General features: G+C 35.3%; 1 protein-coding gene across 1 annotated transcript; it reads right to left on the reverse strand.

Moving 5' to 3' along the window:
* Positions 1 to 2,654: 2,654 nt before the first annotated feature.
* LOC104588276 (uncharacterized) lies at positions 2,655 to 9,787 on the reverse strand. The gene is made up of 11 exons (XM_010246139.3): positions 9,593 to 9,787; positions 9,403 to 9,497; positions 9,168 to 9,225; positions 8,365 to 8,556; positions 7,956 to 8,032; positions 7,717 to 7,799; positions 7,573 to 7,624; positions 6,164 to 6,232; positions 4,095 to 4,181; positions 3,818 to 3,882; positions 2,655 to 3,191 (listed from the first exon to the last, which is right to left on the reverse strand). Exons 1-11 carry the CDS (start codon positions 9,708 to 9,710, stop codon positions 3,080 to 3,082), a joined length of 1,008 nt encoding a protein of 335 aa, XP_010244441.1. The 5' UTR covers positions 9,711 to 9,787; the 3' UTR covers positions 2,655 to 3,079.
* Between the last annotated feature and the right edge of the window lie 5,882 nt (positions 9,788 to 15,669).

Genomic DNA, 15,669 nt, shown 5'->3' on the forward strand with positions numbered 1-15,669 from the left:
CATGGGAAGAGACGAACTAGATGATATTCAATGAAAAAAACATATCCAATTAGACAATCATATATGCCGTAAAGATAAAAGTTGCACATTGGGTAAAAGCTATGCAAGCCTTTTAAACTTTATTGGCAAATGGTATAGTAAGAACTTGGCACCACAATCTACTAAATGGATAGGGTAATCATGGAATGGAAAACCTCTAACAACCAACATTGTAAAACTAAATTTTGATGGAAGCTCTTTAGGTATTCAAGGGATGACTGGTACAGGAAAGTATTTCAGGATTCACAGACAGGATGCTAACTTTCTATTGAGCCCTATTGGATGAGGTGACTCGCTTGGCATAAGGTTTGCAAAGCAGTATGACTTCAAGCAATTGGAAGTGGAAGGAGACTCTCAAGTGAGCAACTGAGCATCATGCACACCTTTAGGAAAATTGAAAGCCTATTAAGGGTTGCTTATAAGTGGGTGAGAAGAATTGCAACTAGGACCAAAGATTCTCTAGCAAAACAAGGCAACAAATGTTTTGGGCAAAAGTTTAATTCACTATGTATTGTGGGATGGCTGAATCAGCTTGTTGTACTCTTTTAATTTGCACATTTGATAAAATCTTATTCAATGAAAAAAATGGTCTCATATTTGGGTTAGTTTTAATTTTTGTATTTCATTTTCCACCATTAATAAATACTTCTTATTTATCATACATTTATTCTTATAGGATGGATATATAAGAGTAGAGATGTGCCATTCTTTTCTATTTTTTTGAGTTTGTATCTATTTAAAAAGATTTAATATTTAATTAAGGCATCATGAGTTGACCCATTTAACCAAAATGGTTGAATTTCTTAATTGCACACTTGATAAAATCAAGTATGGCTTTTATACTATTAAAATTATTGTTCACAAATTTAATCAATTGAATTTGACGATAAGAAACAAATATACCTTACACATAAGATTCAAAGAGAGTATTAAAATTAATACCTTAAATATAAGACTCCGTGAGATAGAATAGAATGTACGAAGTGGTGGTATTCAAATTACAATTTTTACTCTCACAATAGAAAGGACCAAATTAAAAAAAATGGGATTTTAAAATTAAAAAAAAAAAAAACACAAAATCCTTGGGAGCTATTTCTACTTTTTTTTTGCTGCAAACATTCCCACTTTATATGGTAGAATAAATATAGATTATGTATACCAAATGACCATCTCAGCTATTGGGTCATTGGCATGTATACACTATTCATCATGTTTATTTATTTCTTTTTTTTTTTTTGGCATGGTGAAAGAATGTGTAGAAATAATGTTGACATGTTAAAATTTTTTCGTGCATTCTCTTGTAAGATGTTTGAACGTTAGTGGCATTGACAATACATGGAGAAGTGGAGAAGCAATTTCCTATACTTTAATAATAAAACCAAGAGTTCAGTACCAAAAACAAAGAAAAAAAGGAAGAAGAATAAAACCATGAGTGATTAATTTTTCTACTGGTCTTGATCTTTTAGGCATTGCCTTACCAAATGTGATTTCCCAAAGTAATTTAGGGCTGTTTGACAATGTCCATGATTTTGTTTTTCAAAACAAAAACAACTGCCACATCAGTAACATAAATATATTTTTGCTACGTGATAATTATTTTAGTCTTAAAAAACAAAACCAACCATGTTCCGAACACCCCATAAATCAGCAAATGTAAGTGGAACTAAATGGAACCACTAATAGGAAATAAAAGGCTAATTCCTTCCGGGGTTGGTGTTGAGTCATCAATTTAGGAGGTGTTGATCAATGTGTATGGTTTTGTTTGCTAAAACAAAAATAACTACCATCTTGGTTTTCACATTGGCCATCATGGGATGCACTCTCTGTTTTTAAAAAATGCCCCAAGCCTACTAGAAGAGACCTGTGTGACGCGTAGGCTGGTGGTAAAAGACGCCCATGTTAAGGGAGAGTGATTACACTCAGTTTCCTAATAAAAAGCAAACTGAATAATTTGTGAGTAGCCCCCATTTGATTTTTTTTTTTAAATAAAAAACCACAAAATTCTAAAGGGGTTGGGAAGCAAAAGAGAGCTGATGTGGACAACCACATTTTAGAATATGGTATAGATTTTGCCATGCGGCACAGCAGAAAGTGATGACCAATAAAAAAAAAGAGGGTGATGAGAGGAATACATTTGGCCCCAACTTTTGTTAGTGGGAACTCGAGTAGCTGCCAGTAAGCTCCTATTGTTTTGTCTTGGAAGCGACCCTGATGCAACCATTGGAGTATAGGTGCCACTTCCCTTGCTGTTAATACCACAAGGTGACCAAAAGTAAAACCTGGTATTTCTGGCAAACAACAATGAGTGTTAAAAATTGTATATGATGAGCCAATCCATTCATCTTGTGTCAGTAGGATCTCTAAAAGGGGTTTGTGAAAAGGCTAATAAAATTAGAAAGGAGAAGGTTTCTAGTTATCTTTTCTATGATCCATTTAGTGGCCAAAGAATCCCCATACTGAAGGCAACACTGTCGGAGCAAGGATCCTCGAATTGGATGCGTTGGAAAGAAAATCATTACACTTTTGGTACACTTGGCATCAACCCGGTTCAACATCATGTTGTCTGACCTGGTCGAAAGACTAGATATGCTCTAGAAACAATGAGAAAATGCCTATTGGTTTTTCAAAATAGCAGATTTTTGAACAGGGAAGGAATACAATGTCAAGTAAAGACATAAGAAAACTCTGACTCAAGATATTAGTTGATGGATCAGTCTTTCAGATAATATTACTGATCTCTCCAATCCATTAGCTTATTGAAATTGCTAATTTATCTGACTCCAGTTCATAGCTATAATTCCTCAAATCCCACTACATAAACAATTATAAATCTACAAAGCATGAGCTTTTACACTTCTCCAATAAGGCACAAAGTAGACCCTCAATAGGACAACTTTTGTTATCAGAAGCCAATTCAATTTTAGAGAGAAACTATTGGGGGAAGGGGGCTTGAATTATGACTTCTGAGAAGATTTTTTTTTTTTTTTTTTTTTCAGAATGTGGAGCTCTGATAATTACTGAAACTTTACAGTCCTGCTCTTCATGTAGTGAAGGTCTCATTACTAGATTCTTCATTTGCTTCATTGAGAGGTTGGTAGTGGATATTAGGGTTGCCATCCTCAATAGCTGTTGCTGGAACAGGATCTTTCTCACTAGCAGAGAAGTATACAACCAGGATAAGTCATGATTATATATAGTGAAAAAATCTTGTAAAAATTACGTATACCAGAATGCAAAACACAGTAGCAAGGAGATCTCCTTACAAATAGCTGGTGCAATAGATTTTCACGATATAAGATGCTTGCAAATTCTGTTTATGCTTCAATTTAATCATCATGGACAAAACTCATTAGGTACATTATCACTTTGATGAGCCATAGCTCAAAATCTGTGTCCACAAAATGACCCTAACTTGGATAGTCAATGGGCTGTTGGAGGTAGCTACTATGGAATTGGGTAAATCATATTCATATGCTAACAGAAGAAATCCAATCAAAACCCATATATGGGTTAGAAAAAGGCTTAAAAAAATTTATAGCCATCATTCCTCAAGCACAATTTGGAATTAGTTTTTTCCTTTTCAAAAAAGGAAAATTCAATCCTCAAGTATGCAATATGTATTTTCTATAATTCCGTAGCTGCCTATCTGTTTGCATGTTTGCATACATTTAGGCATGCAGCTACCTACACATCATGATCGCATGCATGTTTGTGTAAATGTGCACAAACTCTAGTCTCTAATACAGAGAACAAAATTTCCCAGGTAAATAAGACATACGTTACTGAATAGATGACAAGTCCAAGAGCCACGACACCAAAAGCAAGATAATATAGCCAATCAACCTGAAATAAGATTGGTAGATACAGTTGTATCAGATCACAATACACAATATAGCATACATTCAGCACGGAGTAAACACATACAGCATAATTAAAGAAAAATACACATACATATATGTTACATACCCTCTGAATATGAGAAGTAAGTTAAATCAGCCTTGCATATCTAAATGTGTTGCATACCCTCCAAAAATAGAGTTAGTTTGGAATAATACCTTTTGGTGGTAAATAAAGATACGAATGAGTACTGCCCACATATCTGATGTGAGAAGAGAGAGATTGAACATCGTGGCTCCACTCATCTGTATGTGCCAGACAAACTCATTAAGAAACAGTAGGTTGTTCATTTCTCTAGATGAGATTGTGCACTTCAAAAAGAAAAACTTTAATCTGATGTGTGCTCCAAGACGAGATTCTCGTTTGCTTTTAGGTTAGCTACTTAGATTTTTTATAATATATGTATAGCCATACACATAAGTACATACTATCTATATTAATAATTTCATACTGTATGTATACTATTTATAAATTTTAAGAAAATTATTTTCATTGCATATAACAACGTTATGAAGGCTACTTAGTTTACCATAATATACCCATATATGAGAAAGACCTTCCAACTTTTTAACACAACATGAAATGGCTGATAATAAGTAAGTCTTCGGACAGAAATTGGGCCAAAGTTTGGAAGGTCAGAAAGAAAAAAATTGCAATCAATTGAAAAGATTTACAGATTAAGTTCATTCATTCAACTCATCTTTAATTTTCTTTGATAAATAACATTAAATAAAACCAAGTTACCCCTAAAGGGTAACAGGCCCAGAAGTACAAATCCAAACAGGGTTCACACTAAATCATTGTGTTGTATTAAATAGTTACAAACTGAATCCCAGTCCTGGTCCATACCAATCCCAAAATTCCTGGATTGCTCCCGCTTTAGTAAAAACATCTGCGATGCTGTTTGCACTTCTAGGAATCTACTTGAATGAGGCATTCGAATTTCAATATAGCAAACAGCAAACAGCATATTGAAAGCCCACAGCTCCGCTTCTAGGTAATTTGTAATTCCTATTGGTCCTGAAAAGCTTAAATGTAACTGTTGCACTTCCTGACTACTGCAATTCCTGAAGCTCCCAGATTTTCTAAACTGCACCCATCAAAGTGGAACTTCAGCCTTCCTGTAGCAGGAGATTCCCATTGTTCTCTTCGTTGTGTTTCACCTCATTGGTCAGAAGCAACAATTTTCCATCCTCTTAATAAATTGTTCATTGATACTCCTTTAATGTTTAAGCTCATCAAAATCATTACCCAATTAGTCAATTTGTACTGTTACATTTCTAAACATGCCCTTCTTGAACTATTGATTTTAGATGGACCATGATTCCAGTCTTATTACTTCAATTTCATGAGTTTATTTCTAGTATTAGCATATTTGAGTATTTTTGTGTTTATCTTTTTGTACCAGTAATTTTATATCTATCCCCATTTTCTTGTTAGTGATTAATTCACAACATGACCCCATTACACAAGCCTGTCTATATCCCCTATTGAAAACCAACTTAATATACCCAATCTTAATTTTATTGCCTAGTCAACTCGAACCAGAAGGCAGGCCTAAATTCCAACCATATATAAATAACAATTTCAAAACATAGGAAATTCAGAAATCTTATTCAAATCTCTGAGCACTTTTTGGGCCAACCTACAAGTTTTGCTGTTGAAAAATCCAGAAAGTGGTATTTATAGTGGGTTGTTCTACATCAATCTGGGACCTTGGGTACGGGGTGGTAGGGAGTTGTGCTCCTTCCACCATTCCATCTTGTCATGGACTTGTGGTGTACCTAACCTTTATAACATATGAATCTTTTATTCACTTAACAACTCAAAGGAAATATTTACTCTTTTTACCTCCATGCTATCTCTATGTAGGAAGCAGTTTCTACTATAAACCAAAGTTTGATAGTTAAATCATCCACTTCCACGTTTAACTTGGCCAAGAAAAAGAGAAAGAAAGAATGAAAAAAGTTCTTTCTAAATCAGAGTTTGAACTTGGCACTAGGAGTGATGGAAACCACATTGATATGGACGAGTTCCTCCACGTTGATGTGGGAGTCACTAGGAATATCTAATCATTATGAATTAAGAATTTAAGACATAGGAAGCAATCTATTTGGTGATTAGTGTTGTTTAATGCAAAGGCTAGTATAACAATATTGATCCAAAACTTAAAGTTGTTAGACTTACATGCACGGAAAAATATTCTACTAAAAAGAAGGAAACTGACCTTCAAAACAAAGGGAACAATTGAGTAGAATATGAAAGTTGACAGTGCATAGCCAGCAAAAAGCAATATCTGAAAAGAAGAAAGAGGAAGCAATTTAATTTATAATATTTTTTACCTTGTATGCAGGGTAACGAAAAGGCATTAATCAATTTATAAGGAAAAAAAGCCAAAAAAGGAAAAAAGGATAGAGGAAATCACTTCAACCTAAATGAAAGAATTTTCTCAAGTAAAAATCCACTAAACTATAGAATGTCTTTTGGTCTTTCAATTCTAAGACAATTCAAATTAGATACATACCCAAGTATTGAACCGTATTTGAACTTTGAGATGCAAAATTTGGGAAAGTATTTAAATAAAATCCCCCATGCAAATACTTGCATCAACCATATTGATGCATGTTTACTAGTAAGAAAAAGAAGCTGTAATTACCATATATAAAAGATCATATACTGCCCAAGGTGTTAAAAAAACCTCCAAAAAATCATTTAATCCTTTAATTCCTCTTCACTTGTCAAAGAAATCTCTGCCCAACACTTTTGTTAAAAACACTTCACTCTTGATTTGTGTTTGGGAAAAGCACAAATTAACAGCTTGTGTTTAGCCTCTTGCCCAACTTTGTTTTGATCAGTAATGGTAAAATTTATTAGGAAAAGAAAGAAGAGATGAAGAAGAATATACAAATCTAGGAGGATGGGGAAAAGCAAGAACACCCATCTCCCAGCTGAAAGAGGCCTGGGAACCTCAGAAATACAATTAACACATATAATCCCCCAAAAGACAACCGAAGAAGACTTTAAACAGAAATTACAAGACACCAAAAGAGAAAAAAAATACAGAAACAAAAATCACTAAACCTGGACTTAAGAAACTAACTTGACAAAGCAGTCCCAGAAAGAGAAAAGTGGTAATTGGGTTTTCCATTTTTTTATCTTCAATTTCTACAACAAACTATTTTGTTGGATGTCTCCAAAGAGACATTTCCACTACAAACCATGTGAATCTAGTGATCCTCCTCACTTGACTGGATATGTTTACCCACAAAAAGAAAATTCTCTTTGAGCACTTAAATGGTTAGCATAATAAATTGAATTAAATTTCTGTTGAATGATATCCTTTTCTTTTTAATGAAAGTTACCCTTTCTCAAAAAAAAAAAAAAAAAAAAAAACCTGTTGAATGATATCTTATTTAGACCATTTGCATGTATTTGTTGCAGTCTAAGTGTTTAACAGAAAAAGTATCATGTTCACAATCACCATTCCTCTTACGAAATGCTTTAGTTGTAGAAACCCATCTAAGATAAGGAGAGTGAAGAATGTTCATTTTTGCAGAGAACAGGTAATGGAGAGCATAAGTTTTAATGGCAAGTGCATAAGTCAAGGTTTGACAGGTGTGAATGTAGATTACTTACAATATCTGTAGACCACTGGACTGCTTCGAGATCCTTCCTCTCAATCATCGATCTAAAGTAAGGTTATGGAATGAAATAATTTTTTTTTCTCAAATAAGTGTGTTCCCCTGTCGCAAACATAGTTTCTTTACATGAAAAGGATACATCTGACATATACTGACCAGCAATCCAAAGACACCAAGCATTGCAACTACTTCAACACGATCTTTCTTTTTAACACAGTATTCCTACACAAAGTAATTAAAGAAAAGAGGAACTTTTAAGAAGCAAGTATATGGTTATGATTTATATTGAAGTAGTGAAATTTCTTGAACTTGGCATGGAGCATAAAACCACTGGAACCAGTTACTATCTGTGGAGAGAAGAGCAGTGAATTCACTAACCTCACCAACATTGCTCATTGCATAACAAAGGGTCCCTGCGATAACAAGTACATCACCCAGTAGGGGTTTCTCCCCACCTACAAGAAAATCCAGGCAATGGAAAGATAATTCAGAAAAACTAAAGCTAACTGATATTCAAACATAAACACCATGACCGTGAAAAATGAACAAATCCACTTCTCTTTTTTTTTTTTTTTTTGCTAAAAACAAATATACTTCTCTGTATTCCCTTTTTTCTTCTCTCCTTTTTTGTTTCTATTGCAAAAGAAATGGGAGCGAAAAATGAATAGTTGGTAGGTGGTTGCTGAATTATGATCCACGAAGGAATCACAAAGATACTACTGAGGCATAAACAGAAATTTTAAAGCTACAAAATAGATAAGTAATAAAATAAATAAATAAATATTACCTCCACCGCCCACCCCTGCATCTGATAGCAGCACCAAACCAAGCCCTATGACACACGCAGCTGCACCCAGGTACTGCCACAAGGAATATCGTGTTCCTATGAAGATCCATGTGAGAATAATGACCCAGGGTATGGTCCAGCAATCCAATATCGTCACACTAGTAATTGAAGAGTATTGGAATGCCTTAATTACTGCATCCAAGAATCTGACATTTAGTAACTGTGTAGGTAGGAATATATAAGCCATAAGTTATAATTTCTAGAAACCAAACTACTAAATACAGTTCCCTTTTCTTCCTCTTCCAGGAGGAGGAAGTGAGGAGTTAAGCATCCAAACATATCAGCACAGGAAAAGGAATTATCAGGAAACAAATTTGCTCTACTGTTTCACTATTTACGTAAGGCTTAGCTTGTTTGCAGTGCGAATTTCATTTGCACTGGTGTAAATGCATGGGAATGCAAATAGGCTAAGTGTAGGATGCAAAATGATGTGGTCCTCATTCCTCACCTTATGTGAGAAAGAATTGAGGTGAGAGGAAGGTGGTACAAATTTTATATCAGTTTTTGGGATGCGAAATTTGCACTGTTAATGAGTTCAAATGAGACAAAAAGTACAAGTTTTGCTTCAGATAAGAATGCAAATCATAGTTATAAACAAACAAATGCAAAACTTAACCAGGTACAAAATTTTCATCCGGTTCAGATTTGCACCGCAAACAAACAGAGCATAAAAATCCAAGAGATAATTTGCTTGAAGAAGAAGAGTAAGAAACCAAATAAAATCTGATATGGATCAAACCCACCAAGATAATTTCCTTGAACATCAATAAATCCCAGAGGAATGTACCAATACCAAGGAACCTGCCAATAAGCCCCAAAAGAGAAATTATTTTAAACCAATTTTCATAAAAATCCAACCCTCTCACTTTGAGATCAGCAGACAAGTAGTCCTTTGTTTAAAACTTAAAAACAAATTACAATTAAAAGTGCTATAACTTGAGTTTACAAAGCTAATTTGGATAACAGGGGAGTCACAACCTGCAGCTTTTGACGCCGATACAAAAGAATGGCACCGTATACCAAAGCTAGTAATAGATAGGTGAAGAATGACTGCGTAAGAGGCGCATCGACACCTGCGAGAACCAACACCAATTCAATGAAAACCTAAAGAAGAAACGAGAAGAAATCAGATGGGTATCATGGGCATGGGTTTGTGGGGGTTACCGACCGATATCAGCCAAAAGAGATGCAGTGAGGGCAGTGAAGGCGAGGTTGAGAGAAACGACCTGGCCCAGAAATAGAATGTACAGAATTCTCAAGGTCTCCTTGCTTCCCCACCTGTTCATGGCGGGAATCAGAGCAGAACAGTCTTTCAATGAGGAAAAAGAAGAATTAACAGAAAAAAGAGCGTGAAGTGAATCGAACTACGAACCTGGTTTTTACTGATTGGAACTGGAGAAGAATTTTCAGTACGGCAATTTTTTTTTTTGGATTTAATTATAGATTATCAGATCTGCAACCACCAGTCTCGACGGTAAGAATTTTATAATAAAATTATTATAGAATTGGAAGGAAAGGGAGCGAAGTAATTGGGGAAGGCTGAGGGGGTTTAACGGTCGGTAGAAAGAGAGGGCGGGAGAACTAATAACCAAACTGCGAGAGCGAGACAGCTAAGGGGTATAATGGTCATTTCCTTTTGTAACCATATGATTATTTCTGTTTCTCAGGTTCGTTATGGGCCGTGCCTTGCATTTATAAAAAATATTTTCCAAATACTTAAACCTACCCATTTTTTTATTTTAATTTTGTTTTTTTTTTTAAGAATTGAGAGTCCATTTTGTAATTGGAATTGGAATCGAAATCAAAATCCCTCAAATTTCAATCAAGGAATGGTATATTCCTCTTACCTGCTTACCTGTTTGGTTGAAAGAAGAATTAGATAAGGTGGAATGGGAATATGATTCTAATTCAAGTCCGGATCTTTTGCCCACACAAATTCTGCCCAAGTTTATCCACAAAACATTGTAGCGAGTTCAAATCTGCCCCCCACAGAATGCGCCTCAAAAATATAGGGGAGATGTTCTCTATGCACATTGAGATGTGCATGTGGGGTGTTTTGGGGGTGCATTCTGTGAGGGGCAGATGTGAACTCTATTGTAGCCACACATGGAGAACATCACATCCTCCTACATGGTATTATATAGGGGAAGATGTTTCCAATTCAGGGGTAGTGTATTGTGGGTAGACGTGGGCAGATGATCCGGAGTCTTCTAATTCTGCCTGGGCAGGAGAGTTAATAACCAAATTGTAAGGCTGCATAATTGAATCAAATTCGATATTGGTAGATCTACATTTTATTTGTTTATATCTAATTTGATCATGCCCATCATATATTTAGCGGATTCAAATCGAATTCAGATTATAATCCAATATTAAATTAGTATATATATAAAACTAAAAATGATCAAAATATTATTTATTATTAAACTAAAAATATTATTTATTAATAAAATAAATTAAAAATGACTTTAATATTATATTTTATGAACAATTTGAATTGAAAGTTACTTGTATGAAACTTGAAACTATGACAATTTAATGAAAATACTACATTCAAACCAACTTTATTGATAGATATGATATGAATTTTAAGTATATTTGAGCACGTGTATTTAAATCGAATTGAATTGGGTAGGGTGCATCCATATTTGAATCAATTATAAATGGTGTTGAATTCAGATCACCCTTAATAGGATCAAATTTGAATTTGAATTCAAATTCGGACGATGGAAGATATTCTCAAATGCATGATTACAATGTGTTGTGAGGTTGGTGTGAGGAGCAATTTCAAAATCGTCTGAGCATGACTCGTGCTCAGGTAATGGGGTGGGGCACCCCCTCCCTCTCCCCACCTCATAGCCAAGATAATCTACCTCATCCCCACCCTGTCTTTGGTGGTAGGGCAGGACACCCACTCTCCACCCCCCAAAATTTTCACACCTGAAGACAATCACCTAAAAATATATATATTTTTCAGGATATTTCAGAAATAGTAATATGGGAATTTGGGGGATATTTTAGGGATTGGATTATGGCAACTTTGGGAGTATTTTAGAAATGAAATTAGAGTATAATAGGATTTTAGGAATTTGGAGAAAACTTATAAATATTTTAAAATTGATATTAAACTTAGTGATATTTTACTAATTTACCATTATATTCATGGCAGATTCAGGAAATTATATGCAAACTTTATCTCTGCTCTGTCCCCAATTCAGAGAAAAAATATATATTTTTCTCATCTCCACCTGTCTCATTTAACACCAGAGAACCCACCCCCATTTGGGGTGAGGCGGGGCCTTGATTTTAGGGGGGAAATTGCCATCCTTAAGCATGAGGTAGGACGTGGATCTGATGAGTTTAGTGGTTGGGCCGTTGAGTGTGGCCCACCACAAATGAAAGTTAAATCGGGTCCTAATGCTATTTCCTTTTATAACCATCAAATCTCTTTTATTTCTTCAGATTATTTTTGGGCCATGCATCATGGATTGATGCCAAATTCACTAGGAGCCTGAATTATCTAACAAATACTTAATGAAGAAAAAGTCGATTTTAATTTTTACACCCCCTCTTCTCATATCCTTTTTTTTCTCTCAACATCTCTCTTTTCTACCCTTAGGCTGTGTGGTTTGAAGGAAAAAGTAGGGAAAGAAAGGAAAAGGCAGAGAAACCTATACAAGATTTGTAAAGGTTTCCCTACATTTCCCTTCATTTCCCTGCCTTTTCCTTCAAACCAAACATAATCTTAGTGACATGGGGCGGAAACAGTCCAACCACATCCCTTATTCACTCAACAACTACAACCTAAAACCACAAGTTCAATGCTTAAAAACAGTATTGAAAATCAGTAGCCTTATTAGTTGATTTTAAATTTTTATTAAAGCAATTGTTTCTAAATTCAATGGGTTTTAAAATAATGTAATTACAATTTTTAAGATTGTAAAAAGCAAATAGTATCTATTTCTCTGAATTAAATTAAGATTCAATTGGTTAATTTGAGGCAACTTAAAGTCCAATCCAATTAATATTTGTGGGTGAATTGTTTGTCTATGAATTTTAAGTTTTTATCAATCAATTTTGAAAATTGGTTGATATAATTATTTCTAAATTTAGGATTGCAAAAGATATATATTTGTATGCATTCAAATTGAGATTCAATTGGTCTAAGGCTCTAAGCAAATTCAAGTCCAATCCAAAATGTGAATGAAACCATGGTTAGCAATGGTTTTGTGAGGCGGGACAAATCTGGTGTCCTCCTTCCCTATAGGGATGGGGCTGGGGCCGGGCAGGGTACATGTGTTTGGGGAGATCACATCTTCGCCTCACAACGCCCGACAGTACATCCCTGCCGTGTATTAAGAACATCTCCCGATAATGACATCATCGGGAGGTGTTCCTAATACACGGCGGAGATTTACCATAAGGTGTTGTAGGGCGGAGATGTGAACACGTGTTTGGGGTCGGAAACAGGATATGTAAAACCCAACCCAACCCTACCCCACCCCTAACCATAACTAGAGTCAACAACAATCCAATTTATGCATGGATGGTCAAACTGTTGCAGATCTGTTGTAAACTTTGTTTCTCTTCGATCTGTTGGTGATATCCTCGTTCTCATTGTAGTCCTATACAAATAATAACCAAACCCCTTAAAAGCATGCAAAGACACTCAAAACAAAGTATAAAGGAACGAAGAAAAGGACAAGTACAAAGAATTAGTTATGCTAGAATTAGCAGGTGCTATCTACTAGACAAGTCGAAGAAGATGGTCGATTTGGAGGATATTGCCGCTGACATTTTATTGTTGGTGTTGAATCTCTTATCCAGCTATTCCTTTCTTTTTCTTGGATTTGGATTTTAGCTCTAGTGAGTTTCATGAATTTACCGAGTCTTTGTTCAGTAATAAAAAAATCATTGGGGTAAATTTTCTAGATTAATTCTTCTATTTTGTTTACACGTTGTGGTCTACGATACACTCATACAAATAAGAAATAGGGAAAAAGGGTGGCAATTGGGCAATTGGTTCTATGACCTTGATATATGTGCAGCTAAAGCGAGAGCAAGGTAGGTAAAGAAGGGAAAGAAAGAGAGGTGAGACCAACGGGCTGTGTTGATTCACATGGTTAGTTGCAAAAGTTAAGGAGGAAAAGAAGTATGACCAGTGGGTAGGGTTGGTTCAAGAGGAGAGAGAAAAGAAGAAGAAAAGAGGGAGAGGCAGCTAGTTCGGTTCTACTCCTGTTCTCCAAAAATGTGAACTACTAAGAGGAACTTGAAGCCTTTTAATATTAGAAAAAACTTGAATCATTCCTTCCATAGTTGCTTCTGTTTTATTAAAAAGTGGGTTTTTTGGTGGAAGAAAATCTAAGATTGCATACGATTTGGATCTAATCAGGAAGATCTGCTTTGACTTGTACTATTGTAGATGCCAAGGGCACTAGTGTTTTCAACCCGTTGTTGATCTGCTCGAACCATCACCCAATCAAGATTTCAGGTTTTGATGGTCTGCTTTGACTTGTACTATTGTAGATGCCAAGGGCACTAGTGTTTTCAACCCGTTGTTGATCTGCTCGAACCATCACCCAATCAAGATTTCAGGTTTTGATGGAGCAAAATTTGGAAGGAGGTCAAAAGCCATTGACTTGGTCAAAAACCATCCAACCCGAATGGTTGGACTATTAACCCGTTCAACCCGATGGCTAGGTCACATTTTGCACACTAAATGTGTATGCAAACTTTGGGAGGCCATAACTTTGCACTCTGATGTCCAATTGAGATGATTTTTTTTTGGTAATTTTTCAAGATATATGTATCCCGAGGGGCCGTAGCTGCCTTGCCCCAATATTTTCACCAAAAAAACCTTTTTTGACTTCAAATTGCATTTTTTTTTACTTTTTTACAAATAAAAAATTTAAAGCTGAATTAAAAAATATAAATTAAATATAAAATAATGCATATATTACATAAGAACATAATTATACATTATTTATTGTTAAAATATATGTTTATACATATTTCCACACACTATATATGTTTGAATTTCCGTATAGCTGATGTGGTATGGTCTGACCTGCTCGACCCGAACAGTCAAACCGGTGACCCACGATCTAAGGCAAAAATGATTCAGCCTCCGAGACTGTTTTTAAAACATTGGCCAAGAGTGATGATAGTTATTTGTATGGAGGATGAATGGACGGGACAGAAGATATCATCACTAGTATTCCAATAATTGTTTCTTGTATGACCTTTAAAGGGTAATTTTGAAATTTTAAAATGATATCACATGCAAAGGAAATAAGACAATGCCCAAAGTGACATTATCCAATAAGGGATGTCAGAGTCTTTTCAAAAAAAAGAGAGGAGGTTTAAGAATTTGTCAGATACATCAAGGGAGGTTTAAGGTGTTTTTTCCTCCAATAAATTAAAAGCCATTATGAGCATTCCGAATGAAAGATTAATTCTTGCTAAAAATTGATTTGATCTCTATAAGGTTATCAATGAAAACTGTCCCTCTTAACCTAAATTCTAAAGGCCTACTTGCGAGCGCAATATTTGGTTTAGTTGGATAAGTAGCACCTATTTGCCTGTTTGGGAGGGCTGAGATGAAGATAATTTTTTTTTCAATTATGCATAAGTAACATCTATTTGCTTGTTTGGGAGGGTTGATCCTACATTGGCTTCTGGCTTTCCAAGGTGGGCCCTACATAGACAATTTATAAGTTATATTCGGTGAAAAATAGGAGTAGCCCAAATTGGTTCTCAATCAGTCATTTGAAGGGTTGTCAGCTTTGACCTCTTTGAATAGCTTACCTCAGAAGATTTCATTCATGGCAGCAAGGTTCAAAGTATCAATACGTATTATGCTGATAGCTTTCTGATACGCCTTTACATTACAGGGGTCGTATCAGGTCAGACCATAGTTCAGAGAGTAACCAGGATTTAGACCGATCCCTCCAAACCAGTTTAAAAAATAAATATAAAAAAAACACCAATACAGACCGATACGCTGTATCGATACTTTGAACCTTGCAAGGCAGTTAAATTAGCTTAATTAAATCTTCGGCTCAACCCTTGCAAACAAGTGTCGTGTTTGCTGACAACTGGCTTACTTAACTGCCTAGAAAGCCACAAACGGCAGATAATCTTGCCAAGATTTTCCGGATAAGCCATTCAAATAGGCTGAAGTGGTTCCAGCTCTTCAACTAATTGGTCAATAGTCAATTCAGTGACCGTTTAGGAGGGCTGAAG

Source organism: Nelumbo nucifera, chromosome 6 (assembly GCF_055504915.1).
Source record: "Nelumbo nucifera cultivar China Antique chromosome 6, China Antique-T2T, whole genome shotgun sequence".
In the NCBI taxonomy this organism is placed as follows: Eukaryota; Viridiplantae; Streptophyta; class Magnoliopsida; order Proteales; family Nelumbonaceae; genus Nelumbo; species Nelumbo nucifera.